The sequence below is a fragment of the Muntiacus reevesi genome, chromosome 3 (assembly GCF_963930625.1).
Source record: "Muntiacus reevesi chromosome 3, mMunRee1.1, whole genome shotgun sequence".
Classification (NCBI taxonomy): Eukaryota; Metazoa; Chordata; class Mammalia; order Artiodactyla; family Cervidae; genus Muntiacus; species Muntiacus reevesi.
In genome coordinates this window covers 98,276,792-98,303,711 of record NC_089251.1, presented here as the reverse complement: position 1 = coordinate 98,303,711, position 26,920 = coordinate 98,276,792, and the positions used below count along the sequence as shown (strand labels likewise).

Genomic DNA, 26,920 nt, shown 5'->3' with positions numbered 1-26,920 from the left:
TCCCTAGAACTTTCTCTCAACTTCAATTATAGATGCAAGATTTCTGTAAGCAAATCTACTATTTAAGAGCTGCAATAAAGCTCCAATACTTTGGTCACCTGATGCAGAGAGCTAACTCACTAGAAAAGACCCTGATATTGGGAAAGATTGAGGGCGGGAGAAGGAGGATGAGATGGCTGGATAGCATCACCGACTCAATGGACATGAGTTTGAACAAACTCTGGTAGATAGTGAAGGACAGGGAAGCCTGGTGTGCTGCCGTTCATGGGGTTGCAAAGAGTCAGACACGACTTAGTGACTGAACAACACTGACAACTTTCTATCAGACGAATGATTTGGGGGTAAATGCTCATAAGACCCCAGAACACCTTCTATGGGAGACCTACAATCCAGAGTGCTGTGGCCATAAAGGAGTCAATCCTGTATAATCATTAATTTAAAAACATCCTGATATTTCTACTTCATAGACAATAGTAATGCCTGTAGTCCATGGGGTCACAGAGTCAGAACGACTTAGCAACTCAACAACAATGAAGTTTTAAATGTGTAAAATGATCATTCACTGTCTATATGGAAACATTTTGATGATCTGAAGCAATGCTTACCTTGATATTAACTTATCTACAAAGATGGAAGGGCTGGAATATAAAGCCAGGGGGATAAACTGAATATAGATGGGAACATCTGCAGGGTTTTCTAACATAATCTCTTCTTCCTTAAACAAAATAAAGAGGTGGTGAGTGAAAGATCTGCCCCGTTAGAAGGAAGAGCAGATACTTCATCACACTAGGACACACTTCCAAAGGCCCATGGCACTCTGGATACTTACTGAAGAGCAGTTTGTATTAGTGAGGGGGAACCTCACGAGCCGGGGGGAGCTGAGGAGGGACGGCCAGGAGAGTTCGGCAGAAACTTTAGACAGGATGTTTTTCTGAAGGTCTGTATTTACTTCAAACATAGCACTCAATCTAGAAAACACAATTTGTAAGTCACTATATTGAATGGAAATGCTTGAGTTTACTCAATACAGGAAATTCTATTAGGCTTGTGTACTTGAGAAATTTTATTCTGGCCTTGAATAAACACAGGTTTACCTGCTCCTAACATTTCACTCTGTTTTCACAGACACATATGAAGAGATATCTATTTCGGCACAGAGGGCAAACTATCTAACACTGATCACCTGCCCTGTTTTCGTACTGAATGTGTAAGTGACAAGCCAGGCATATACAGATGACAGGATGTAATGGGGATCCTAAAGGATCCTGTGTGTCTAGGGGAAAGATCGAGATGCCAACAGCAGGTGAATATTGTAGTTGAACTAATGAGAAGGTGGTGCACTGCTTGACGTATGGCTTCTTTCCCACTTGAGGAAAAAAAACACAAAATCTTAACACGCAATGAAGACGTCAGTTGAAGCGATAATACATACGAGGGTTTTGTGTAGACATATATATGTAGCAATATTCAGGATCTCATTTGACTATTTCCCTACTTAAAAGTGTTTATAAACCAGCTGTTTAGAACTCAGAACACATTTCCTACGGAAACAATATTACAGATGTGGCTAAACACTGAAGCCTATTTGATACCACAAGAGCAGTGAATTATGATACCATAATATTGGTGAGAGTACCAGTTTTATAAGACTGGTAATGAATTTTCTGTGACATGGATGTTGACAAGGTAACACAGAGGCAGGAGCAGGAAGAATGCCACATCCACTATGCAGCTGTGACCTGGTAGATCAGTGCAGGCAGGAAGTCTGGGTCTTCAGTGGGGAATGCTAGGCTCACAGAGAGGAAGGGAGCGGTTTCGGTGGGTGGGAGGTGAAAAGGTTCCTTGGCAGGTGAGCCAAGGGCAGCACTACCAGTCATTTATTCATAATTGGGTGCTAAAATACAGAGGCTACCTGTACATTACAACGTCTACCGTGGAAACTGGAGAACCAAAGAGTGTCTGAATTAGTGTTCTCTTAGTGAGTTCATAAGAAGTCTCTTTGTACTAATTTTAACCATTTTAAAGGTAAAATTTACCTCTCTTTTTGCCTTAAGAAAACTTTTCACAGCAAGTAGTTCAGATATACAGAAACCTGCAGATTTGACTGTTCACGGCTTGAAAATACTACATTAGAATAAACTGGAAGATTTTGATGACGCTGACAAATACATTTCAAATTAGCCAATGGAGAAGAACAGTGTTCATCAGTTTTCAAGTCAAATTCTCTTTGGAAGTACACAGGAAGGTCAAATTTTTAAATTGCCACGTATAAATGTGCCTTTGCTTCTGAATCCAGGTACGGTGCTGATCTGTCAATGTGAACACTTTCCACCTGCCAGAGGTATAAGGCTGAGCCCTGTGAATCATGCCCTGTGCATCCCTAACAGGCTCAGCATTGGAAAGGGATGAGGAAGTTCTTTTCACCAGGAGCAGAGACACTCCTCCTATGGTGAGCTTCAACTTCTAAAGTGCTTCCTTGCCTTGAACAGAGGTCAGAGGCAGGTAGACTCTTTCTTACGCAAATGACTGTCTGATATGGAAGCTGGGCTTCCCCGGTGGCTCAGATGGTAAAGAATCCACCTGCAATGCAGGAGACCCAGGATCAGTCCCTGGGTCTGGAAGATCCCCTGGCAGAGGGAATCGCTACCCACTCCAGTATTCTTGTTTAGAGAACCCCATGAACAGAAGACCCTGCAGGCTACCGTCCATGGGGCTGCGGAGTTGACCATGACTGATCTACCAAGCACAACACAGCAGTCATCCTACACGGGGACAGCTTCCTCGAGTTTCTGTGACCTTCCGTCTAGAGCACTGGAAATGACGCAAAAACGGGAGCGCGTGTCCTGAGAAATACACAATCACAATGGCCATTCAAGACGCCTCACTACGGTTTTCTGAAGATTAGGCACATTTTCTGCACTACCGAGAAGTAAAATAACCAAATATAGGGATAACTTTAGAAAATCATGTTTCAAACTGGTAAAGGTAGCTCAAATACTTACATACAGCAAAACCACTTACCTGTGACCTGAGTTTTCCTTTATTCCCATCCATCCCTTGAACAGGCTTTGATGCAAATCCCAGTCGGTGTCCCAGGCATCTTCCTGCATGGCTATGCCAGGCTGGACTTTGGGTTCAGCTAAAACAAAGGGACAAATGGCATGACATACTCTGGCCCTCAAATGATTTCTACAGCATCGAGATGCAGGGGTGGGCTTTAGAAGCAGCAGTCTATCATTAATGGGAGTACCTTGGGGAGGGAGTGAGGGTGAGAGAGAACAGTAAGATGACTTACATTTGGACAGAAAAGGCAAGCCGACATAGCAATGATCCCCGCACTGCAATCCAGGATCAAAGTAAATGTTTGCAATCTAAAAAGGGGCACAGGAGAACCATGAATCCCCGATCCACAGAAGTTCACAATAACAAAGGACAAAAAGATGGGAATCTGCAAATACAACACTTTCAAACCTTTGATTTTTTCCCTGGCTCCAAGTCTTCCTTATTACCCCGCAATCGTTTGTAGTAAAAACGCACGTCTTCCGACAAAGATCGTATCTGTTGGATCTTTACCTTCTGTGAGAAGGAATTCATAATATTTAAACTCTGATGAACTATTTTCCCCTGAAGGAAGAAAACAAACAAATTAATTTGTAAATGGTTGTATTTTCTTCAGAACACACACTTTAGAACTGACAGACATATTTACAGAAGACCAAAGCTCAAAGGACATTCAGACTGTTCAGAAGCTGATAAGCTTTAGATCTGTAATCAGAGCCCCTCCTCCAAATATATGTATTTCGTTGTTGTTTTTAAGGCCTGTTACAGAGAAATTAGCAGGACAAATCTCTGCAATCCTGTAAAAATGAATTAAAGTGTTCACATAACAAAGGTACAGAACTAGCTTTGAATAAAGAAAACAGTTACTATCAGTTTGTTAAGAAAGATTTGTTTATACTAAGGCCAGGCTACCTTAAAAGTTTCCAAATTCAGGATGAGATAATTATGAAACCACTGAATTCTAAAAATCCAAAGTTAAACAAGAAACGAAAAAAATCAGACTTATTTTTCTCAGAAAAAGTATTTTCTTTCTAAAAAACAAAAACAAAATTATTTGTGCCAAAGAGAAATTAGTCCTCTTTTAAAAACACAGGTTATCTGGCATCGTATTAAAATGAAGCATACAGATTAAATGATGGTGCTTATCAGCTGTATCTCTCTTCCTGTGATAGGGTACCAATTTTATTTTTTATTTTTTTATAAAGAGATTTATTTTTCTGTCATGGAGCACATCATGTTCCCTCAACAGGGATCAAACGCATGCCCCTGCATTGGGAGTGCTGAGTCTTAACCACTGGACTGTCAAGGAAGTCCCAGGGTGCCAGATTAAGAAAAAAAAAAAAAAAGAATTATATGATTGAAATAATCATCAATAAGAATCATATTATAACCTTTTCCTTTTTTTGTTGTTGAATGTAGAACCAGAATCTTATAACCTGATTCCCAGACTTTTAAAGAAGTCTAAAATGATCAGGGGTTCCCAGGTGGCACTAGTGGTAAGTAATCTGCTTGCCAATAAAGGAGATGCAAGAGACTGATCCCTGGGTTGGGAAGATTCACTGGAGTAGGAAATGGCAACCCACTCCAGTATTCTTGCCTGGAGAATCCCATGGACACAGGAGCCTGAGCACCTAAAATGATCAGACCCACTGGTCTAAAATTTGTTATTAAATGACAAAGAAATTAACAGAATGCATAGCAAAAAGAGTTCAATGATGGTGAAAAGTGAAAGTGAAAGTCGCTTGGTCATATCTGACTCTTTGTGACCCCATGGACTGTAGTCCATGGAATTCTCCAGGTCAGAATACTGGAGTGGGTAGCCTTTCCCTTCTCCAGGGGATCTTCCCAACCCAGGGATTGAACCCAGGTCTCCCGCACTGGAGGTGGATTCTTACCAGCTGAGCCACAAGGAAAGCCTAAGAATTCTGGAGTGCGTACCCTATCCCTTCTGCAGTGGATCTTCCTGACTCAGGATTGAACCAGGGTCTCCTGCATTTGCAGGCGGATTCTTTACCAATTGAGCTATCAGGGAATGACAGTGAGGTTAGGTCTAATACTTATTACATACAGTCTAACTAGAGTAAAACGTAGTAGAAAGAAAATTAGCAAGAAGTCTACAAATTAACTGTCTTACTGGAAAGGAAGGTGGAAGAACCATGTGCTTTGGGAAGCAAGTCAGAGAACCCACTGCGATCACAGCCTTCACGGGAATTGTGAGGATCTGTGGAGGGAAGAAGCAAACCACAGAGAAATAAGAATGCAAGTCCCAGACCGACCTGACGGTTGTTGCACTATTTTAGGAGATAAAAAACAACCAATCTCGGGACTTACATGAGCATTAAACAACTGGCAAGCAAAATTAAAATCACCCATAGATACTGTTTAATCTATCCATGTACTGCACAAAATGCACTGAAATACATTTCCATGTACTTCTCAGTGGTTCACTGAAAACAAGGTAAACAAGACTAAACAATGGGGAAGTAATGAAGAACAGATTTTTCATAACTAGGTAATTTTTGCAGATTATTAATTTAAAAAGGATACTCCAACTATACTCTTAAAGCATGAAAAACCCAGCATTTTTAAAAGATACATAGCTCTCTACTTTTTGTACATAGCAATACATTAATGTCAACCTGATTTTTTAAAAAACGAGCTGAATATTCCAGGTTTTAAATCTCAACTCAGACTCTATTTGCAACTCACAAGGATACTTTGCTAAGGAAATGTACTTATTTCTATCAAAAGTGATAAATGTGGATTTCTCACTTTTGGAGATAATTAATTTGACATACTCCCAACATATCATTTATTACTAAAAAACCAATTCTGTTTATTCTGAATGACTTTACTTTCAGGGCGGCAGGGGTTGTATGAGCTGAAAACAGGTAGGAGAACAAAGGTGGCTTGCTGACTTCAGCAGTGCTCAACTTTTCAAGAGCTTTAAAAGAACACATCAAAATATTTAGATGTGGCATAAACACATCTCTTCAAAATCTCACTGAATGCAACATGTCAACCCCACAAAAAGTCTTTTAAAAGTTCACTGATTTTCATTTGGTTCCTGACTTAGAATGACTCATGTAAACATAATTGTGAGAACTCAGATTAAGATGTGATTTCCTGATTGTATCTTCCTTTTTGGCAATGTTACATAGGAGGATATTGGTGACTGTAGAAAGAGAGAGATCTAATCTCAAGAATTTCAGCCAGGGTCCATGTAATGCTACAACCATTTGTGAACCATTCTAACAGCAAATCTAAAAGTGCCAAATGTATTTTTCTGAAGTTGCTTTTAGTCAAGAGATTCAGGTTTTATCAGAAAACTATGAACTAATGTAAATCATTATTCTGTAAACTATTCTCAGAAGCTTAAGTTTTTAAAAGTATCAAAGTGGTAAACTGTAACTTTTTGAACAAACTTAGTTCTCTGTTTCTATAAAAATCAAAAAAGGTCTGAATTTTTCAGAAAGACTCCACTGACCTGAATCCCCATAAATAAAGTCCTTACCTCATAGTCTGTCGTGATCTGTATAGCTCCATCATGAATTCCTTCCAGTTTTTTTGCAGTAAGTTTGACTCTGAACACTGCAAAATATCCTGAAGCTAGTATTACCTGTATGGAGTAGAAATGACATCCTTCATTAGCCTTGCTAATTGAAGTTTTCTATTAAAATGGAAAAGAAAGGTACAAAAATCCTTCAGTTTTAAATCAGTGTTAACTCATATTGGTTAGGACTTCAAAATCCTAACAAGCTAACACAGAATTAACACATCATCACGTACAAATGTCTCAAAATAAATAATGCCCATCTCTGGATGTTTATCTATTATACTTATTCTATAGGCTACTGAGAAAACTGGTTCCCCAAGGAAGAGCTGAATTATCAGCTGCTAAGTTGGGGAAGGGTGTAGGCCTCATCCCCCAACCTGCATGGTCAAAGCGGGTGCAGGCTACAGCAGACGGACACAGCCTTCCCCTAACCCTTCAGAAGCCACGTCAGGGCACAAATACATACAAAGTTGGTTCTGCTTCCAGTTCTGAATTCAGTTTTGTCGTGTTGATACCCATGTCTTCAGATTAACTGAGACTGGGTCATACGAAAACATCAAAAAATCAAGGAAAGAAGGAAAAGTTAAGCAAAGCAATTTTGAAAGAAAGCAGAATGCAGAATGTGGATCTTGCTTGTTTTCTCAAGCTATTTGCTGATATTTCTGGTGCTTAATCTTTTCAATGGAGAAACTTCCCAAAAAACCATGAAATTCATTTTGTGAAGTTGTACTTTAGTTAGTAGTAGTTATACTTTACCTGGAATTTACATTTACCTCAAAATAACAAAAGCGGGTATACCAAACATACCCACTTTCCCCTCTTTAGAACCATTTCTATGTTGGTTTTATGCAATTCTAATGTTTTCATCCTGACTCTGACCACCCCAATCAGAGCATGTGTCTGAAGAGCACAGAGTTGTGACAGTGTATGTTTCATAAGGAACAGGATGCTAATTTAGTTCATATGTGTGGCTTTTTAGAAAATAGCTGGACAACAGTTGAAAGTTTAGGCATTACAAACTTAAAAAAAAAATCCACATTTTGTGGCATTGCTATTTTGAAGCTGGCAACTCACTACAACTTCCTATTTTAAGTAAGGAAGGGTTCATACAAATGATCTCATCTTTCTATCCCCTGGTTCTTATATTTATATAGTTTTTTTTAATCTTGTACCGGGTACAGCCCATCAACAATGCTGTGGGCATTTCAGGTGCACAGAGAAGGGACTCAGCCACATACACACAGGTATCCATTCTCCCCAGACTCGCCTCCCATCTGCCAGCCTCCCCAGCTGCCGCAGAACAGTGAGCAGGGTCCCCTGTGCCGTACAGCAGGCCCTTGGCTGGCTATCCACTTTAAACACAGTAGTGTGTACATGCCCATCTCTTATATTTACATAGTTTTACATAAAAGTGAATTCTAAAACCCCAAAGTTTACAGCAGGTTTCATGTTACTGAGCGGACCTCTCAAATTTAAATAGTAAGTGTTAACATGTGCTATTTAGTAGGAGGAAATGATCCAGAGTCCTAAGATTATTAATTTATAATGTATTATGAAAAACAGTATAATTCAACCATCTCGGATTAGATCTACATAAAATTTTACTTTAACTTCGTTGTTGAACAAATAGCTGGTCTCATTATTATCCTTTTTCAGCATTGTATTTGTATTAAAAATAAAACCTCGGCTGGAGTGACAAATATTACTTGTCATGGGCATATTCTTTTTTGTTTTGAGACTTTATTTATGAGTCAAATTTAAAACATTATAAATTGTTAAAATGCAAACATTCAACACCCATGTATCCATCACAATATCTGATTATGGAACTTGAATGCCACACATCTGCAATTAGAACACACATTATCCAGTATACACATTATCCAGTACTGTTTCCCACTTTTTCATAAATCCTTTTTCAAATTTTTTACATACAATCCTACTTACAGCTTATCTGCTTTAATATTCAATCATAAAATCACGACTTTATACATTTGGTTGTTTCTGGTTATTTGGAATTATTAATATTGCTATCACAAACATCTGCATTCTCATAGCTTCTGGCTCTTTAAATGACTTCCAGAGGAAGAATTCCCCGGAGTGTATACATTGCCAAATTATTCTCTAAAAAACCTGTTTTGGGGAATCTTTCTCATACAAAATGTTTAAATCCGTTTTTATGGCCTATGGCATTCCACGGAAGGGTCTTTGTCAACAATCTCTGTGCATAAGGACATCTGCTTTTCCATCTGTAAAACTGCCATGAGAAGTTCTATCCTAACCTTCAGAGGAGCTTATAGTCTGTTCCTTCCAGGTCGCACAGGTGATTCTACTAACTCTGCTCTGAGTAAGTTTAAACTCTGAGATCCCTTTTTAGCAGTGGTGAGGTCCTAGATTGATACATTCACTTGCTCTTGTCACATGTACTTTTATGACCAACTGTACGTAAGACAGAGTAAAAGTGTATGGGGAGAGCCACATAGAGATCAAACAAATGATGTTTGTCTCACTGATACTTTCTTCTAGTCAATACAGAGAACTGAACAGAAATATTACTGTAGAACTGAAAACAACTTCTACTAATGTGCAGGGTTCTTTCTTTTGCCTAGTGAATTCAATGAACAGAGTTAGTTTAGTACCCGTGGAAATTTCTCCTGTAATGGTACCTGTGTTTTATCTTAACTTCTTTGAGTCTCAAGTGCTCTCATCATGAAAGGAGTGAGTTTAAGTAGATTACCTACTTAAGGTCCTTTACACATCAAATAGCGGATGCTATTATGAATCTCATAATACTCTGAGGACGGACATCCCTGGTCATCTCTAAGACTCTGTGCTCCCAATGTAGGGGGCCTGGGTTTGATCCCTGGTCAGGGAACTAGATCCCACTTGCCACAACTAAAAGTTCACATGCTGCAACTAAGACCCAGAACAGTCAAATAAATAAATAAATATTAAAAATAATATCATGAGGAAAAGTCTTCTAGTGAGATTTAGACACACATCTAAGTTTAAGGAAACAATAGAAAAGTTTACTTACTGATGACTGGTCTGATAGAGAGGACTTTTCAAACTCTGGAAGGCTTGATATGATTGTAGTTCTATTGCCTCTTTCAGTAGCTACGAGTTCTATTGATAAACCATCTCCTATAATATGCCAGCTTTTTATAGCCAACTTAAAACAGAAAGATACGAAAGCAATTATTGCAGCACTCACATAAAGTCTCTAAATGTGATTTAGAACAACAGATTTTTCTTTTCTTACCTCAATTGGATTGCTGTTTATAATGGCAAATAAAATATTACTTGCTTCTGTCGCACTCAGTATACCAAAATCTATGAAACGTTCTTCTATTTTGGGGGGTAATACAAAGTACTTGAAAGACAGAAAAGAACTAGATTAGATGTAAAGTAACACTTATGTAACAGTAACACTTGAAGAAAAAGTAACTATATTAAGGAACATTAAGGTTCCTACATTTTATGTAAATATACACATACATTAATACATAATTAAGAACTTTGTATAATGGAGGTGAGATTAAGTGGAGCCCTGGAGATTTAGGCAAAAAGTCCCCAGTCTCAGCAAACTTCACGTGTTCATGAAAGCAGCTACAAGCCAGTAATCATTTAAGCAGAAGAAATGCAGAAGGAGTGTCAGTGGTACAATACCAAAGGTCCCTCTGATTCTAAAGTTCTTACTGATGATAGGTTTGTGGAGGGCCACACTTCTATCTTTTCGCTTTCTTTTCACCTTTTACATCTTTCTATCAGTTTTCTTTCTTTCCCAAACTTCTTTCATGGATCACCCTAACGATAGCTTTGTTTGGACTTTTTCCCCCCTTGGCTTATTTTCTGTATTAGAAAGACTTCTGTTTCCTTCCCTGCCGTTATTTAGATGACTGTCCCATCTGTGTCTTTCTACCAAATTGCCTCTTTCTTTCTGATTCTTCTCTTCAGTCTTGGGTTTTCAGTTTTGGTCACCTCTTCCTACATAGTTCCCTTTTCATTTGCCCTGTAGTTATTAAAAAATTTTTTTTTGCTTATTATGTTTCTTCTGCTTAGTTTTTAGCTTGCTCATGACTGTAACAATTTAAAAGCAAAATCAAGAGGAGTGGACCTGATCTAAACAGAAGTGTAGCTAGAGAAGTCAACTGTGTCATGAGGAGATATGGCTGCTGGGAGGGTGAACATCATGGAAGCACTGACTAGGGAGGAATTAGAACAACTTGTTAAGTACAGAAAACAGCAAAATTTAAGTGTCTGCAACACAACTACTTAATAGTAGCTGAAAACAACAAAGATGTGGAGGGAGTTTAAATTTTAAAAGGTAGATAACATACTTACATCTAAAAAACCTGTATATACCCGCACAGGTAAGTGAAACTTAGAGGCATTGGTAATAAGTAAAATATTGTTATCTATGTGCATGGATGATGTGGATGGCATAAAAAATAGAGTAAAAATGTAGCCTGATCCATTTGGAAGAATTAAGACTGGTTTGCTGAAGTTGTGAACCTAGGAGATGATAGGAGAGAAAGAAAAACATATCAGTACCATTTGCTTGGTAGACTGGTAAAATCAAAAGAATGAGGGCTCAGAAACATACTTTAAACATTGTTTTGGCTTCTTCTGGTAGCAACACATCATGAATGAGGATCGCAAAGCTGAAAGTGTTAGTAAGGTAAATTGGCCTTTCCACAGGATCAGCAGGGCTGTCTCGAATGTGAAATAATGTTGCAGCGTGATCAAATCCCAAATAACTATTTGAAAAAAACAAAAACAAATCATTTTTATCTTCACATGTTAATTTATAATGCAAGTTCTTTAGCGGTGAGTAATAATTTACGTTTAGCAGTAAGGACTGTTGTTAGAGAATTAAGACTATAATATTTTAGTGATTGACCATATGATTTAAAAGAAAATTTATTATAGTGTAATAAAAAGAGCTATTTGCCACTGCATTATATGTAACCAAACAATGACCATCAAGAATGTACTAACAAAAAAAAGTTTTAAGCTATTTAAAAAAAAAAATCATGTTTATCATTCAGTTGCAACCAGCTTTGTTAAGACAAGTCCCTACTAAGCTGGATATGAAACTATTACTGGTTAAAGTAGAAAATGAACTACATATATTATTACCTGTTTGTAAAAAGCTATAATTTTAGAAAAGTGTTTAATGAGTTTATAAAGGAATAAAAATGATTTTGTTTCAAGTGACAATGTACTTTAATAAACAAGCCATAGCCATTGGCATGTTACAAAAATAATTACAGAAATGAAATGCTTCAAGTGATTTAAAAATCACAGATTCACTTTTCTATTGTATTATGGAATCATTAGGACTTCATTTAAGCCCAAATCATATCATCTCACTTACTTCTTTCTTCTAAAAGTAAAAAAAAAAAAAAAAAAAAGAAAAAAAAATGAATAAAATACAGAAGATTTTTCTCTTTTATGGTTGAAGTTTTTCTAATACTCATTCTATGGAGTTTATGTGAATTTGTCTACTATTTCTGCTGAACTCAGAGAGTAGGAAAACAGAATTTACTGATTAGTAAAAAGTTATAAAGTTTATTTAAAACAGAAACTCACCCATCTAAAACCTCTGCTTGATAAGGTATTTCAAGTTTAGAATAACTCTTTTCCTTTGCTTTCACAGTTATTTTCCCAGAAAACTGAGATGGTTTTTTTGCCTTTGATGCTGAAAGGAAGCACAGAAGATAATCTGTCAGCTTCCACTACCACAGGGTTTACACAGAGGAGGAAGAGAGTGACTTTGTGCGGATGGACTGAAATCTTAAAAAGAAGGTAACCTTTCAAACTGGCACACAGAATACAGTGACAACATTTTAAGTCAAATATCACATTTTCCATTCAAAAATGGAAAGAGATTTCAATTTTCCTGTAATGGGATAAATAGGTCAGGAACTAGCAAGTGAACACCATTCAGGAGGGAAAACACGATAATCTGAGCTACTTCTCTATCACCATGAGCTCTGGCTTTACGTACAACAGGGATTCTCAATCTTGGTGCTATGAACACTTCAGGCCAGGTAAACTCTCTGCTGGCGGGGTGCGGGGGCAGTGGGGTGGCTGTCCTGGGCACCGCGGGATGTTGGGCGGTGTCCTCAAGACAGCCTCTATCTGCGAGACATCAGCTGCACTACCCAAAAGTGTCTGCAGATGTTGCCAAACTTCCCCAAACTGACAACTGCTGGTTCACAGCTGATTAAGAAATAACATTCCTTGTGTGGTCAGAGTCTTGCTATAAATACCGATAAAGTAGCCTGGTGCAAGAAATACCAAGAGTTATGAGACATATACTCTCCCTGCCATCATACTGTTCTCACAGATGAAGTTAAAACCTTTCAATTTTGGATCACTTCTGATTTTCCTTCTGGAATTATAGAAATAGTCAGTTGGATCCAATCTGTGTACCCATTAGATGTTCCTTTCAAAGCAAATAAAGAAGCTGTTTATGTTTATCTCCTTTAAAGTACTTCAGGAACACTTCCACTTATGCGAAGAATTTTATATGTAGGTTCTGCAAATGGGTGTTATCCAACTTTAGCATAAAAAAGGAACAAAATAATGGTATGACATCTAGTATGTGGCTATGTACAGACAGTGTGAATGCAGATTTTTAAACCTCCCATTAAGGCCCATTTCATTCTGCTGACTGTACAGCCATTTCTGGATGCTTATTTTTTTTGTATTTATTCTGACATAAGGCTGATAACAAGGGCCATAATTTAGGCATTTCATAGTACCTTATCAAGTTATATTTTAGCAAATGAAGTGGTCAAAGTGTCAAGAAAATTCAGTTAAAAAGCATAAGGAATCATGACTTTATGAGACAAATGATTACATGGTAAGCCAACATTGCACAGTGAATATTCATGGCACGTTCTGAAATTTTTTAATTAATTTGGCTGTGCTGTGGGGCTTGCGGAATCTTAGCTTCCCAACCAGGACTGAACCAGGGCTATGGCAGTGAAAGTGCTAAACCCTAACCACTGGACCACCAGGGAATTCCCCCTGAACATTTTCAAAGTAAACATTTCTTGATTGATGATTTTCACAGGAATCTCAGTGGTAAAACCATTATATTGTAATCTAGGGGTGGTGGTGGGGGAGGAGGGAGCAGATGGGAAGTTGAGGGATTTTTCCATGATAATAAAAACCACTTTTAAAGATGAGGGGGAAAGGAAAATGGGAGGAAACCTCTCCTCTCCCACCTTCACCTTTAGCTTCTTGAAAATGGGCCCTTGCAGAATAAATCTGCCAGTTTTTATAATAAATAAATAGCACTTTTAAGAAATGTAGCACTTACTTTAAAAGATGCCTTCTCTTGTCTTTGTGCTGAATTTTACATAATTTCCTTAAGAAACACTTATTTTAGACTCTGGTCTCAGAAGAGCCACCACTCCTGACATTCATTTATCTGAGTGGGAACAGTCAGCGGGCTGTCAACACAGGAGCTGGGGAAGGGTGAGGGAGAACCACACGGCACAGCCGCCTTGCCCTACTGTGTACCCTGGGCTTATCAGATCTGCCCGTTCTCAGGGTCAGAGGCGATCATCGGTCACTCTCTTTCTCAGTAAGGGAAGACAATGTACGTGCTGATACTGACACTGATAACTGGTGGCCATGGCTGGTGTCTTAGCAACACAGAAGACCACTCATCACACGTTTGGAAACATCCGTGCCATCAAGCCTTCTGCAATACTGATTATTTTTGGCAGTTGGTTTATGAAAGTGTGCCATGTGTACAATCTCAGTTTCTTCAGGAGCTTTCTCTGAGCTCGTGGGATGAATGCTGTCTTGGCAGCCAAGTGTGCAGCTGCTCCAGACCCTCCATGTGAGAGGTGTGAGCACAGATGCCTCACAGACACTGGACCACACTCAGGGGGTCCGCAGTGGCCAAACATTCTCTCCTGATGAGGAGCTTAGCTGTAAAATGTGGATTATTAGCAAAGATGGCTTTATCATGAGGCCAAAGCTTACGCTTCAGGCCTCCTCACCTGGATAGGCCAATACGAGAAAAGCCCCATTTGGAGTTTCAGCTTTCATTAAATTTAATCACACATTTAGACAGCCATTAAGTTACTACTCAAGACGTTTTACGATAGCAAATGCAGTACATCTTCTAATTAAGTAGGCAAAACTGAATAAAAACATGCTATTAAAACAAGCTAAAGTCTGAGTTAACATTTCAAAAGTCAAAATACACAATATACATGCTTGAAATAACTGTTATCTCACTTGACAATTCTATGATAAAGGCTGTCATTTTAGTTTAGATAGGACTGCTTGCCTTGTTTATAAAAGACAAAATATGGAAATGTTACAGAAAATACTTTATTTCTGCTCTAAAATTCAAATGTGCTTCTGAAATTCAAATATGCATCACTCAATTACAAAAATTAATGACTTCATAATTAAGATAAAGCTTAACAGATACGTATATGAAAGAGTCTAGATTAACAAAAATTTAACTGCAATCCTAATGTATTTTCTAATACGAATTCAGGTTTATGAAATTATAATATTTGCTTTCAAGAAACAATCAAATAAGAGTTCATGATGGTTTATAAGAAAAACCAATCTGACCAGTATTACAAAATCTAACTGGAAAATGGTCTGGGTTTTTATATTAAGATGTCAACACAGATGTTGTCTAAGTTATCAAAATAAGACCACTCTATTAGAAAAAGTTGAATACTCACCATCAAAACTAATACTTGCTACCTTGGTATATTTACTTTCTGAAGCTTTTAATGTAATTGGTTTAAAGTGTACCGTGATAGCATCATTTTGTGGTGTAGGTCGAACACTCTGCAAAGAGAAAATTTTACACTGCATTATTTTAGTCTAGTGGTCCAGTTTATACTGAAAAGTGTACTGAAAAAGTAAAGCAGAATCAAAATCTGAAAAGTTTAAGTGGTCGCTTTAAATGGAATAGGCTAAACTGATAAAATCTCAATTTCATTAGACAGTCTTTATGAAATAAAATGATGACCAGAAGGAAAAATGTGTGATAGATAAATGAGTATTAAAAAGTCTAAAGTCAAACTAGTGCAATGAGTATAAATACATAATAAAGAAAAAAGGTATTTTTTTTCCTAAATGAATGTCTAATTCACATCTAAGAAAAGAGGACCTTCAGGGTTTACAACAGGGGCTGTGGGGTTGAATGGTGAAGGGGATGGCAGGAATGTGCAACCTAAAACAGGTCAGAATGCTTTCAACTTAAAAGAGCTTTCTATTCAAAAAGCTAGGCTTCCCAGATGGCTCAGTGGTAAAGAATCTGCTTGCCAATGCAGGAGATCCAAGAGACGCAGGTTCAATCCCTGGGTCAGGAAGATTCCCTGTGGTTTGCAAAAGAGCTGGCGATGACTTAGTGCCTAGACAACAACAAATGTGCCTGAAGAGAAAGAAGGACAGTCCTTTAAAGGCACAAGAAGCATCTTAGGAGAGTGAGAGGAAACGCTGTCTCTTGCACCATGTTTCAATCACAGGAAACAAAGCTGGCTACCTACAGAGAGATGACAGATACTGCTTCTTAGCTCCAGTTAGCAGGGAACCGACCCTCCCCGTTGCTGGTTAGTGACTCAGCTGTCAGGGTGTCTTACTGGGCCTGGGATGATGGTCCTCAGGAGGACCCTGTGGTTTTCTGTGCTGGAAATTCTAATTGCCTTAGCTCTTGGCTGCAGGCTCTCCCAGCATTTTATCTCTTTATCTTTCTTCTTCTTTGAGAACTCTTACTTTGCTTCTGAATCTCTAATGGGGAGATGGAGGGGCTGATGGGTTCATATCAATATATTTGCTATCAATAATCTTCTGTTGCTAGCAGTCATTTAAAGTATGAATCTTCCTTCCTTGAAGGGTATGCATGTGTATATGTAGTGATATGTATTTTTAACAGTAAAACAAAGCAGCCTGACTATAAGATAACTGGAGAAAGTTTATTTGGTTTCATCAAACTATGCTACCATATTTTTTCTGAAGGAAAGGAAAGCAGTACAGAAACCCAGAGTGATGAGTTCAGAACAAAAGGATTTTAACTATTAACCAGCAGTGTACATTTCTGTAAGCTGCAATTTACTCTGGGCCATGTCTCTTCCACCTGTAAAATCATAGGGGATTGGATTAGGTATTTTCTAAGTTTCCATCAGGGGCTTCCCTGGTGGTTCAGTGGTAAAGAATCCACCTGCCAATGTAGATGCGAGTTCAATTCCTGGGTCAGGAATATACCCTGGAGAAGAAAAGGACAACCCACTCCAGTATTCTTGCCTGAGAAATCCGTGTCGGGCTACAGTCCATTGGGTCGCAAGAGAGTTGGACATGACTTATCAACTAAACAACAACAATAAAGTTTTCATCTATTTAAAAAATGTGATTCTATTAATTTTGCTGTTTTTCTGCAAGCCAGTCATACTTATCCTGAGGTCAGGATTTATTTTGAGAGACGATCATGTAAAGCTTTGCAGTTTACAGAGGACACATTTGATCCCCAATTCTTTATTTGCTCTGTTGACTGATACAGCCGTGATGGAACCCTGACCATTTTCAAACATGCTCAAAGGCTGTGAGCTGCGGTTCATCAGTAATAAGCACGGGTCTATGCCAGAAACAGCTAAGCAATAGTATTTCTTACCATATAGTCACTGTTGAGTAGTAAGAACTTAGTTGATGGAAAAAAATGTTTTTCTCATATGAAACACACTTTAAGACTTTCCTTACCAGAGGAAAAGTTTATGTCCATGTTATTAATATTACCTTAAAATAACAGTCATGTTATTTTACCAATAGTAGTATTACTAATAGTAATATTATTTACACTAATAATAAATAATATTCAATTGACTCATGTTTTATACAAATGGTCTAAAGTGCTCACTTACTACCATTAAAAGAAAAAAATATCCCAATCAGTTAAAACCCATTTTCCAAGGAAACAAAAACAAAGCAAAATAAACGAAAGACTTAAACAGTTGGCTTATTCTGGTGGCTTTAAATGAAAAGTAATAAATAATCAGAAACTTGTAATAAGCATATTTATACTAACAATATATTTCAGCATCAGTCACTAACTGTTGTTTACTTAAAGATAATTGAGAAGTGGAAAAAATGTGGCAAGATTCCCAGGAAAGGCAGCTTGCACAGGCTCTAAATATAGTTCCAGTCTTTCTCACGACATTCATACCCAACTATGCTCAGTAACTCTCAAGTGAGACACCAGGCCCAGGACATTCTGAAACGACTCAACTGCTTTAAGCAAGCAAAACAAACAAACAAACAAAAAAACCTTCTGGTATATAGCAATTGTATTTTTAATAGTAGGTGCACAGATTTTCTAAGACTCACGTCAAGTTGACACAGGTAAAATTTAAGGACATCTGTGATCTCTTATTAATTAGCAAGGAAACTTCATACAAAGGTGTTTTAAGACATCTCAAGCAAACTTACTGCATTATTTATAAAGCATTCATGTTTTATAAATGTTGAGGAAAACTATATTTTCAAAGTTGCACTATAGACGAGCTGTGTCAGGAAGGCTTGAAGCTGGGTATCTTGCTCACTGATGGTGAGGAGCTTATATTGGGAGTTGCTTGCTTTAGTGTGTGTGTGTGGTCAGTCACGTCAGACTCTTTGTGACATCACGGACTGTAGCCCATCAGAATCCTCTGTCCATGGAATTCTCCAGGCAAGAATACTGTAGTGGGTTGCCATTTCCTTCTCCAGGGGATCTTCCCAAACCGCATCTCCTGCATTGGCAGGTGGAATCTTTACCACTGCGCCACCTGGGAAGTAGTCTTATATCTTGAAAAATGAAGAGACGCTGAATTCCCTGGAGGGAGGGAGGCAGGGACCTTTCTAATAGGCACCAGTCTGTAGGTCTGGCATACTATGGAAAAACCTTGGGAAGCTCTCTTAATACTCAGTTTCCATGGCAGACGGGTTCATCCCCTGGCTGATAAGGCAAGAAGTCCAAGCTATCATCATCTCTCAAGTGGACCACTGTAATAGGTTTATTTTTTTTTTTGCAATAGGTTTTTAACCTTCTTCAGTTCATTCTCTAAAAAGCAGTTACAGTGACTTTAATAACACATAGATCAAATGACATCACACCCTTGCTTAAAATTCTGTAATTTTCCCTTGCCCTTATAGTAAAACCAAAACTCCTCCCAGGAGCCAGGGAAACCCTGTTCAACCCTCCAGCCCGTCTTTTACATCTAAGCCCAGTCAGTTTCAACATTCGCAGCTGCACCTCAGGTCTTTGCACTTGCTCATCCCTGTGATGGAACACTTGTCCACCAGCTTTGCTTTCCTTATGGGTGCCTGCTTCTCACTCTTCAGTTATTACCTCAAATGTCAGCTCCTCAGAGACAGCTCTACCTAAACCAACTCCTTCCTCGACTTGCACGCCATTTGGTTTATTTCTCAGTTGATAATAATGTTGCATATCTGTTTGTCTGTCTCGCAACTGAAAAAAATGAGCTTAGTAAAGGGCAAGACCTTGGTTCTCTGAGTCCCCGCTGTATCCTCAGTACTCAGCACAGAAGTTGGCATACAGCTGATGCTTACAGAATGTTTACTGAATGAGTGGATGAGTGAATGAATGAATGAATGAATGAGAAATAAATCTACCATAACACAATCAAGAGTACAGGCTTCAGATGTTAGAAGAAAATACACATAGGTAGGCACAGATGTAGATCTAGGACAGGTACATAAACCAACAGGTTTTTAATAGGAATACTGAATATACAATTAAAATGATAGTCATAAAAACTTGATTGATATGTATACCTAATATAGTTTCATGTAACTTTTGCATTCAATATGCCAGCAAATTTGGAAAAGTCAGCAGTGGCCACAGGACTGGAAAAGGTCAGTTTTCATTCCAATCCCAAAGAAAGGCAATGCCAAAGAATGCTCAAACTACCATACAATTGCACTCATCTCACATGCTAGCAAAGTAATCCTCAAAATTCTCCAAGCCAGGCTTCAACAGTATGTGAACCGTGAACTTCCAGATGTCCCAGCCAGTTTTAGAAAAGGCAGAGGAACCAGAGATCAAATTGCCAACATCTGTTGGATCATCAAAAATAGAGTTCCAAAAAAACATCTACTTCTGCTTTATTGACTACGTCAAAGCCTTTGACTGTGTGGATCACAACAAACTGGAAAATTCTTAAAGAGATGGGAATACCAGACCACCTGACCTGCCTCCTGAGAAATGTGTATGCAGGTCAAGAAGCAACAGTTAGAACTGGACATGGAACAACAGACTGGTTCCAAATAGGGAAAGGAGTACGTCAAGGCTGTATATTGTCACCCTGCTTATTTAACTTATATGCAGAGCATATCATGCGAAATGCTGGGCTGGATGAAGCACAAGCTGGAATCAAGATTGCTGGGAGAAATATCAATAACCTCAGATACGCAGAAGATACCACCCTTACGGCAGAAAGCAAAGAAGAACTAAAGAGCCTCTTAATGAAAGTGAAAGAAAGGAGTTAAAAAGTAGGCTTAAAACTCAACATTCAGAAAACTAAATCATGGTATCTAGTCTTATCACTTTATGGCAAATAGATGGGAAACAGTAACAGACTTTATTTTTGGGGGCTCCAAAATCACTGCAGATGGTGACTGCAGCCATGACATTAAAAGACGCTTGCTCCCTGGAAGAAAAGTTATGACTTACCTAGACAGCATACTAAAAAGCAGAGACATTACTTTGCCAACAAAGGTCCGTCTAGTGAAAGCTATGGTTTCTCCAGTAGTCATGGACGGATGTGAGAGTTAGACCATAAAGAAAGCTGAAAGCCAAAGAATTGATGCTTTTGAACTGTGTTGTTGGAGAAGACGTTTGAGAATCCCTTGGACTGCAAGGAGATCCCACTAGTGAATCCTAAAGGAAGTCAGTCCTGAATATTCATTGGAAGGACTGATGCTGAAGCTAAAATTCCAATAGTTTGGCCACCTGATGCGAAAACTGACTCACTTGGAAAAGAACCTGATGCTGGGAAAGACTGAAGGCAGGAAGAGAAGGGGATGACAGAGGATGAGATGGTTGGATGGCATCACCGACTCAATGGACATGAGTTTGAGCAAGCTTTGGGAGTTTGTGACAGACAGGGAAGCCTGGCGTGCTGCAGTCCATGGGGTCCCAAAGAGTCGGACACGACTGAGTGAACTGAACTTTTGCATTTTATATAGCTGAATTTAGTTACTTTAAAAGGTCTGACTCATTTTCCCTATTTGGAAAAGAAGGACCTGTGTACTTTACAGGAGAGTTACATCAAATAAGATAATCCATGTAAAGAACTTAGCATAAAGCCTAACTCATGGTATGAGCAAAAATGTCCACTTACAATGTATTCTAAAATCCTTAATAAAAGAGAAAAATAGGAACATGGGCCTATTTATACTTACTATTTAATTCATTTATAGTAATTAAATATAAGCTTTTTTAAATTCACATTCTTAAAATTGCTGATTTCATTTTTCTAGAAAATGTTTATTGAAAAAGTCATTTGGGTCCATTCATTGTATGTAAAAAGTTAGACCAGAATGTGTGGGTTAAGAAAAGGCACTTTCCCAATAAAAGCCTGAAGTGAAATGAAATTCACTGAGTTGTGTCCCATTCTTTGTGACCCCATGAACTGTAGCCAGCCAGGCTCCTCTGTCCATGGAATTCTCCAGGCAAGAATACTGTATCTGGATCTCCTGCATTGCAGGCAGATTCTTTTACCATTTGAGCCACCAGGGAAGCCCCCAAGCCTGTACATATGGAGACAGGACTTCAGGCCTGAAATCTGCCCAACAAGCAGGAGAGCTCCTGCCCTATGCGAGACAATCCACAGGATCAAAGAAACTAGTAAGAAACAAAGAGCAGGCAGCACACACACAAAACAGTAACAATTATCTGATGTCTCAACTGAGGCAGCAGCAGGCCATCCACCCACAGCCAAGAGTCTGACCTATATGCATGTGCACGACCGACTTGAAAGGGGCATCCTAGAACGAAGCCAGACGGTGTGTTTCAGGAGGCTGTGCAGAGGGCATGCGGGCAGGAAAGGAGATGCGCGCACATCATCACGCATGTGGTAACTGTGCTCCTTGCTGCCAGTCGGGCTCCAGAAGGAATTCTGGACCAGGAAGTTCAGAGTACAAAAGCAGGCTGTAGCCAAGGCAAGCTGGATAGACGGAGCAGGAGACACACCCCATGTCGAAGGAAACTCTTGATGCTCTAAACTAGCAAAGTCTGAGCAAAGAGAATCCAACTCCAAGTATACAGTGAGATTCTGAGATGTTATAATAGAGCGGTGATTCTTAGGCCTTTTCATTTCACTGGTAAAACCTGAAATGTGTATCTGTGTGTGTGTGTGTGTGTGTGTGTGTGTGTAAGGAAGTATAACTTCTTATTTTTGCAAATGTGAGGATGTTGGGGATGAGGGGAAAAAGGAGAAATTCCTACTCTCTTCTACCTTTATTCATAAAACAAAGGGTAGTTTAATGTTGAACCAAAAAAATAACAGAGAATTAACAAAACCAAAGGTTGGTCTTCTGAAAGGGTCAACAAAACTGAAAAAACTTTAGCAAGACTGACTGAAATTTTTTTTTAAATAGAGAGGAGACTACAATTGCTAAAATCAAGAATGGAAGATGGGCCATTACTATCTACCGCACAGAAAATAAAAGCATTGTAAGTAAACACTGAACAATGGTATGCCAACAAATTAGCTAACTTAGATGAAATGAAAAAATTCCTAGAAAGAAGATACTGAAACTGGCTCCAGAAGAAACAGAAAATCTGAATAGGCCTACAGTAAGTAAAGAGATTGAATTAATAATTTTAAAATGTCCCATGAACAAAAGTTTAGGTCCAGATGAGTTCACTGGTGAATCCTACCAAACATTTAAAGAAGAATTAACACCAATCCTTCGCAAACTCTCCCCAAAAAGGGAAGAGGAAAGAATACTTTCCCACTCATTCTATTAAAAAACAAAACAAAACTCCAAACAATTCTCCCCAACTATGTATTACCTTTATTTATAGAACAACAAATATTTTCATGTCAAAGAAGCAAGTATACTATCTCAGAATGGTCCTTATCCAGAAAGAGTGTTTATAACTTCATGTTAATTATGTTAACATACACACACTCATATTTTTATAAACATTTACATTGCTCATTTTTCTATAGACTCGTGAAAACTTCAATACAGATTAAAGAGCCAAAAACAATCCCTAACCCCTCAACATAGCAACAATAGTCAGCATTATGTTTGTTTGTTTTTTAAAGAAAAATACATTATCAAGGTGGCAGGGTCAAAGAAGCTGTTCCTTGTCATCTAAGGAAAGGTCCCGGGCCCTTGAAGAACCCCAGCATACTTAGCAGGTCTAACACTGGAGTGGTAGGAACCTCAGGCTGCAGTAGTTTCATCTCCACTGCATCCCAGGGGAAGCTCTTTACAGACTCCATTCTCCTAACTCACTCCCAATTCTCCTACCAAGCAGGAAGAAATACTAAGTCATATGTCTGATAGGACACTGCTTAATCTACAACTCTCCCAGTAAGCAAGGTCACTGTGCATTAAAATGTGGCTGCCTGGGGTGACCATCTCTTCCATTACTTAGGGACTGTATACCTTCTTCTCCTTAGTCTCTACTCCACCAGTTGGTGCAAAATTCTGGGTTTGGTTGAAATGGACAATGGTCTCTAGGTCTCCAGGCCCATCTGATCTATCTCACTTTTATCAGAGTTCTCTGAATATAGGTTTTCTGACACCAGCACAGGTTGTAATAAAAATACACTGCTTTCCTCTTCCATTATTCTCTGTGTAACTTGGGGACCTCACCTCTATGACCAGGAGGTGAGGTCACGGACTAAAGCAAAATCTGGATACTCAAGCTCCTTCAAACCATTGCATGGCACTCCAATTCCACTACAAGGCATTAAAGTCACTTGTTCCATGTGTATGCATGAGACAGTGAGAGGACCGTAGTTTCAGCGTGCTACTGAGGATAACTATGGCAGATGCTGGTTAGAAGGGGCCCCTGTGTCACAGGTTAACAGCACTTGACCACTACCTATCACATCTCTCTGCTTCCTGATTTCTCCTTCCAACTCATCTGAATCTTATATCTCTTTTTTAGTTAACTATACCTTAAGTCTAACAACCCGTTTTTCTTTATACACAGCACACAGATCCTAGGATTCATCAGAATCCACAGGCCTAAATCGGAACCTCATGAACTCCAGTTCAGAGTCCTTGGAGAAGACTGTTCACATGCCCTTCTCATCCTTAAAATCTGATCAGACAGGCAGGCAAGTTTCCTATACTCTGTTTTGAACCAAAGTGGCACCAGGTCACCACAAAACAGATATCCTTTAGAGCAGGAGTTTATTTTATAACTTTTCATAAGTTTAAAAACAAAGAATATATAAATTAGGAAAAAATATAAGCAAAAACTTACTGTTATTGGCACATCTTTTGTTCCTGAATTTAATAAATGAAGATTTAAAACTTTTGGTAGATCTGTTAAAATTGAGGAAAAGAAACATTTCTTAAAGTGGTATGTTTTCTATAGCAAGTTATAATCTTTCTCTTATATCAGTTTAAATATATTTTAGAACGTGAAGTAGAATGACAATCACATTTATGAAAAGAATGTGACAATCACATTCCTAGACAGGAACTGCCTTACTTTTAAGGACAGTGAGTACTATAAGAACTAAACAATCAGATCAAAAAACAAACTTTTTCAGTGAAATTGACATCATCACCAATCTTTTAGTTTTCCAGCAAAGCACAATGAAGCAATTCAATAAAGTACTATATGAAATTATTATATTAAAACCAAATCTAACCTTCAAGAATAAGTCTTCAATCCTAAACAACCAAATTTCAATTACATATGGCCCCACAGAAGGAAGCCTGTACTACATGCCTTCTTTTTTTCTTTTAATAAATCCTCTGGTTATTTTCAATTTAAGAATTTGAATTCTTTCTCTGACCTCAGGGACTGATTTCTAACATTACATTATTATAATGCAACTGAATTAATCCATATCTAAACAAAAATTCAGAAGTAAATCTTTTTATTTCCTTTATTTTACAATTAAAAGATTTAGCATAACTAAATAGGTGAGAAACTGGATTAAGAAACTACTTTCTGCCTCAATCTTCCATTGAGAAGACTTAAGTTATCCATGACACTGCTTTCCCATCTGGTAAGCAATGGCATCCCTCAGAAGAATGGGGTGTAAACCCCCACGGGCTCTGACTTCCCAGAAGCAGACTTCTACAAGATCATGTAATAGGCTGAGAAATAACTTTTAAAGCTGAACTAATTAGAGGAGTTAAAGGAGAGCCATTTAGTAAGGAATACAGGGATCTTAAAAAAAGGCTTATAATGACACTCTCTCTTATTTTTTTACCTTGTGTTCGCAGTGTACCAAAATCTAACATTTCAGTTGAGGAATAAATTCCAGGAGCTTGGAAAAAAGAAGAGTAAACAATTATATTTCATTTTGCCAGAGTAAGATGTGCTGAAGACAAACTACGCTCCTTCAGTTGTTTACTCACCTGTTGTAACTTCCACTTCAACTGGAAGGATGATAAACTCTGTGCTGTCTGAAGCATTTGTCTTTATTCTTATGAAAGCTGTGTGATTATCTGCTTCTCTAGATGAAAAACTGGCTCTCATCACTCCCTTGGTTTCATAAGGAGGAATTTCCTGACAAGTTAACAGACCAGAATGTAGCAAAACCACTACAGTTTACTGAATAAGATGACATCACCTAAAAGATGCATTATTATTTTATATAGAAAAAAATACTGCCAATTAAACAAACACATTCATTTCACTGATTATACTGCACAGTCCAATTTTGGAGGATGCTAAATGATAAAAACGTGTGTATCTTAAAATTGATGAAATTTGGTATATAAAATTGAACAAAACAAAAAAGAGATAAAATTATATGAAAAAAACTGTCAGCTGCAAAGTCATCATTAAAAGGTAGAATCCAATTTTTTTGCTGTATTGGTGTGCTTGTTTAGAGGATTTCAGTCCAAATCCTCTAAACAATAAACACATCACTGCCAAAGAGAAACTGCTTTTCCAGAAGTTCACAGGATTCTCTTTAAATGACAACTAAGGGAACACAGACTTGGCTCTCCTTCAGTTTAAAACCTAACAGAACAGGCTTCCCAAGCAAATCCACAGTTCAACAAATGTGTTCAGTAAGGCTCTTAGCATGTAAAGTAGCACAGCTTTTTAGGTTCATAAAAACGTACATATACACTAGAAGGAAGAGTCACTGGAAAAAAAGATTTTTTTTTTTTTGAGGTATAAATCTTTTCCTGGTTTTATAATAAACTGGCTTCACTGGGCAGAGTTCCAGAGTTTCTCTGTACACACCTTTTGGCTTATTTTAGGAAATCCCTGTGGTTCAGAATGTACTGGTCTTCATTTGCCTCTATTCTCTTAACTTTTTAGACTCAAAGTAGAAAAGAGGTGACTGGAACCCTCTCGGGGCCATTAAAGATGGCTCACCCACATCCCCATCTCTGGGAGCTGACTTGGTCTCTGGGTTTGCTCATGTACGCTGAAACAGGCTGGGGGTGAGGTCAAGGCCAACTGCCTTCTCTAGGCCAATCTCACTCTAGATTTGTAGGAATAAGAATCACTATGTTTTCTTGTAGCTGCTAAGAATATTAAAACAATTTTCCATGTCTGCTACATTACAATTCTTAACTAGATCTCTGAATTCTCTAATGTTTATTAGAATCCACTTCAGCGTGTGTGCCAAGTCGCCTCAGTCGTGTACAACTCTTTGCGACTCTATACACCGTATCCACCAGGCTCCTCTGTCCATGGGATTCTCCAGGCAAAAATACTGGAGTGAGTTGCCATGTCCTCCTCCAGGGGATTTTCCCAACCCAGGGATTGAACCTGCGCTTCTTATGTCCCCTGCGTTAGCAGGCGGGTTCTTTACCACTAGCGCCACCTGGGAACCCCATCACAGTACATTCTTAGTTCTTCTATTTAGAATTATAACACAAATTAAATACCTTATAATTAATTCTATAAAGCATTGCTTTATACACAATTTCTCCCAAAGTCTCTTCAAGCAAAATCATAATTTCAAGGCAAAACACTTTTGTGAAAGGATATAAAAAGGCTGTCCATTACGTACCTTTCTACCAGCTAGAGTGTTTCTAAGTCTCAGGAGTTAATTTAGTCACTGACAATTTGGTTTCTAAATGTTCAAGCTA

At 38.3% G+C, this 26,920-nt stretch overlaps 1 protein-coding gene across 1 annotated transcript in view; it reads right to left on the bottom strand.

The window, feature by feature from the left end:
* Window positions 1-26,920, bottom strand: part of TMEM131 (transmembrane protein 131) — a 179,560-nt gene that overhangs the window by 30,565 nt on the left and 122,075 nt on the right. Inside the window, exons 9-24 of the mRNA XM_065929757.1 lie at window positions 25,226-25,376; window positions 25,078-25,134; window positions 24,114-24,175; window positions 15,349-15,457; window positions 12,212-12,320; window positions 11,223-11,376; window positions 10,961-11,131; window positions 9,879-9,989; window positions 9,654-9,788; window positions 6,575-6,679; window positions 5,195-5,281; window positions 3,472-3,624; window positions 3,296-3,371; window positions 3,022-3,139; window positions 830-968; window positions 606-715 (exon numbers count right to left, since the gene is read on the bottom strand). Coding sequence (XP_065785829.1) covers window positions 606-715; window positions 830-968; window positions 3,022-3,139; window positions 3,296-3,371; window positions 3,472-3,624; window positions 5,195-5,281; window positions 6,575-6,679; window positions 9,654-9,788; window positions 9,879-9,989; window positions 10,961-11,131; window positions 11,223-11,376; window positions 12,212-12,320; window positions 15,349-15,457; window positions 24,114-24,175; window positions 25,078-25,134; window positions 25,226-25,376 — 1,847 coding nt within the window. The remainder of the gene's footprint in view (window positions 1-605; window positions 716-829; window positions 969-3,021; window positions 3,140-3,295; window positions 3,372-3,471; window positions 3,625-5,194; window positions 5,282-6,574; window positions 6,680-9,653; window positions 9,789-9,878; window positions 9,990-10,960; window positions 11,132-11,222; window positions 11,377-12,211; window positions 12,321-15,348; window positions 15,458-24,113; window positions 24,176-25,077; window positions 25,135-25,225; window positions 25,377-26,920) is intronic.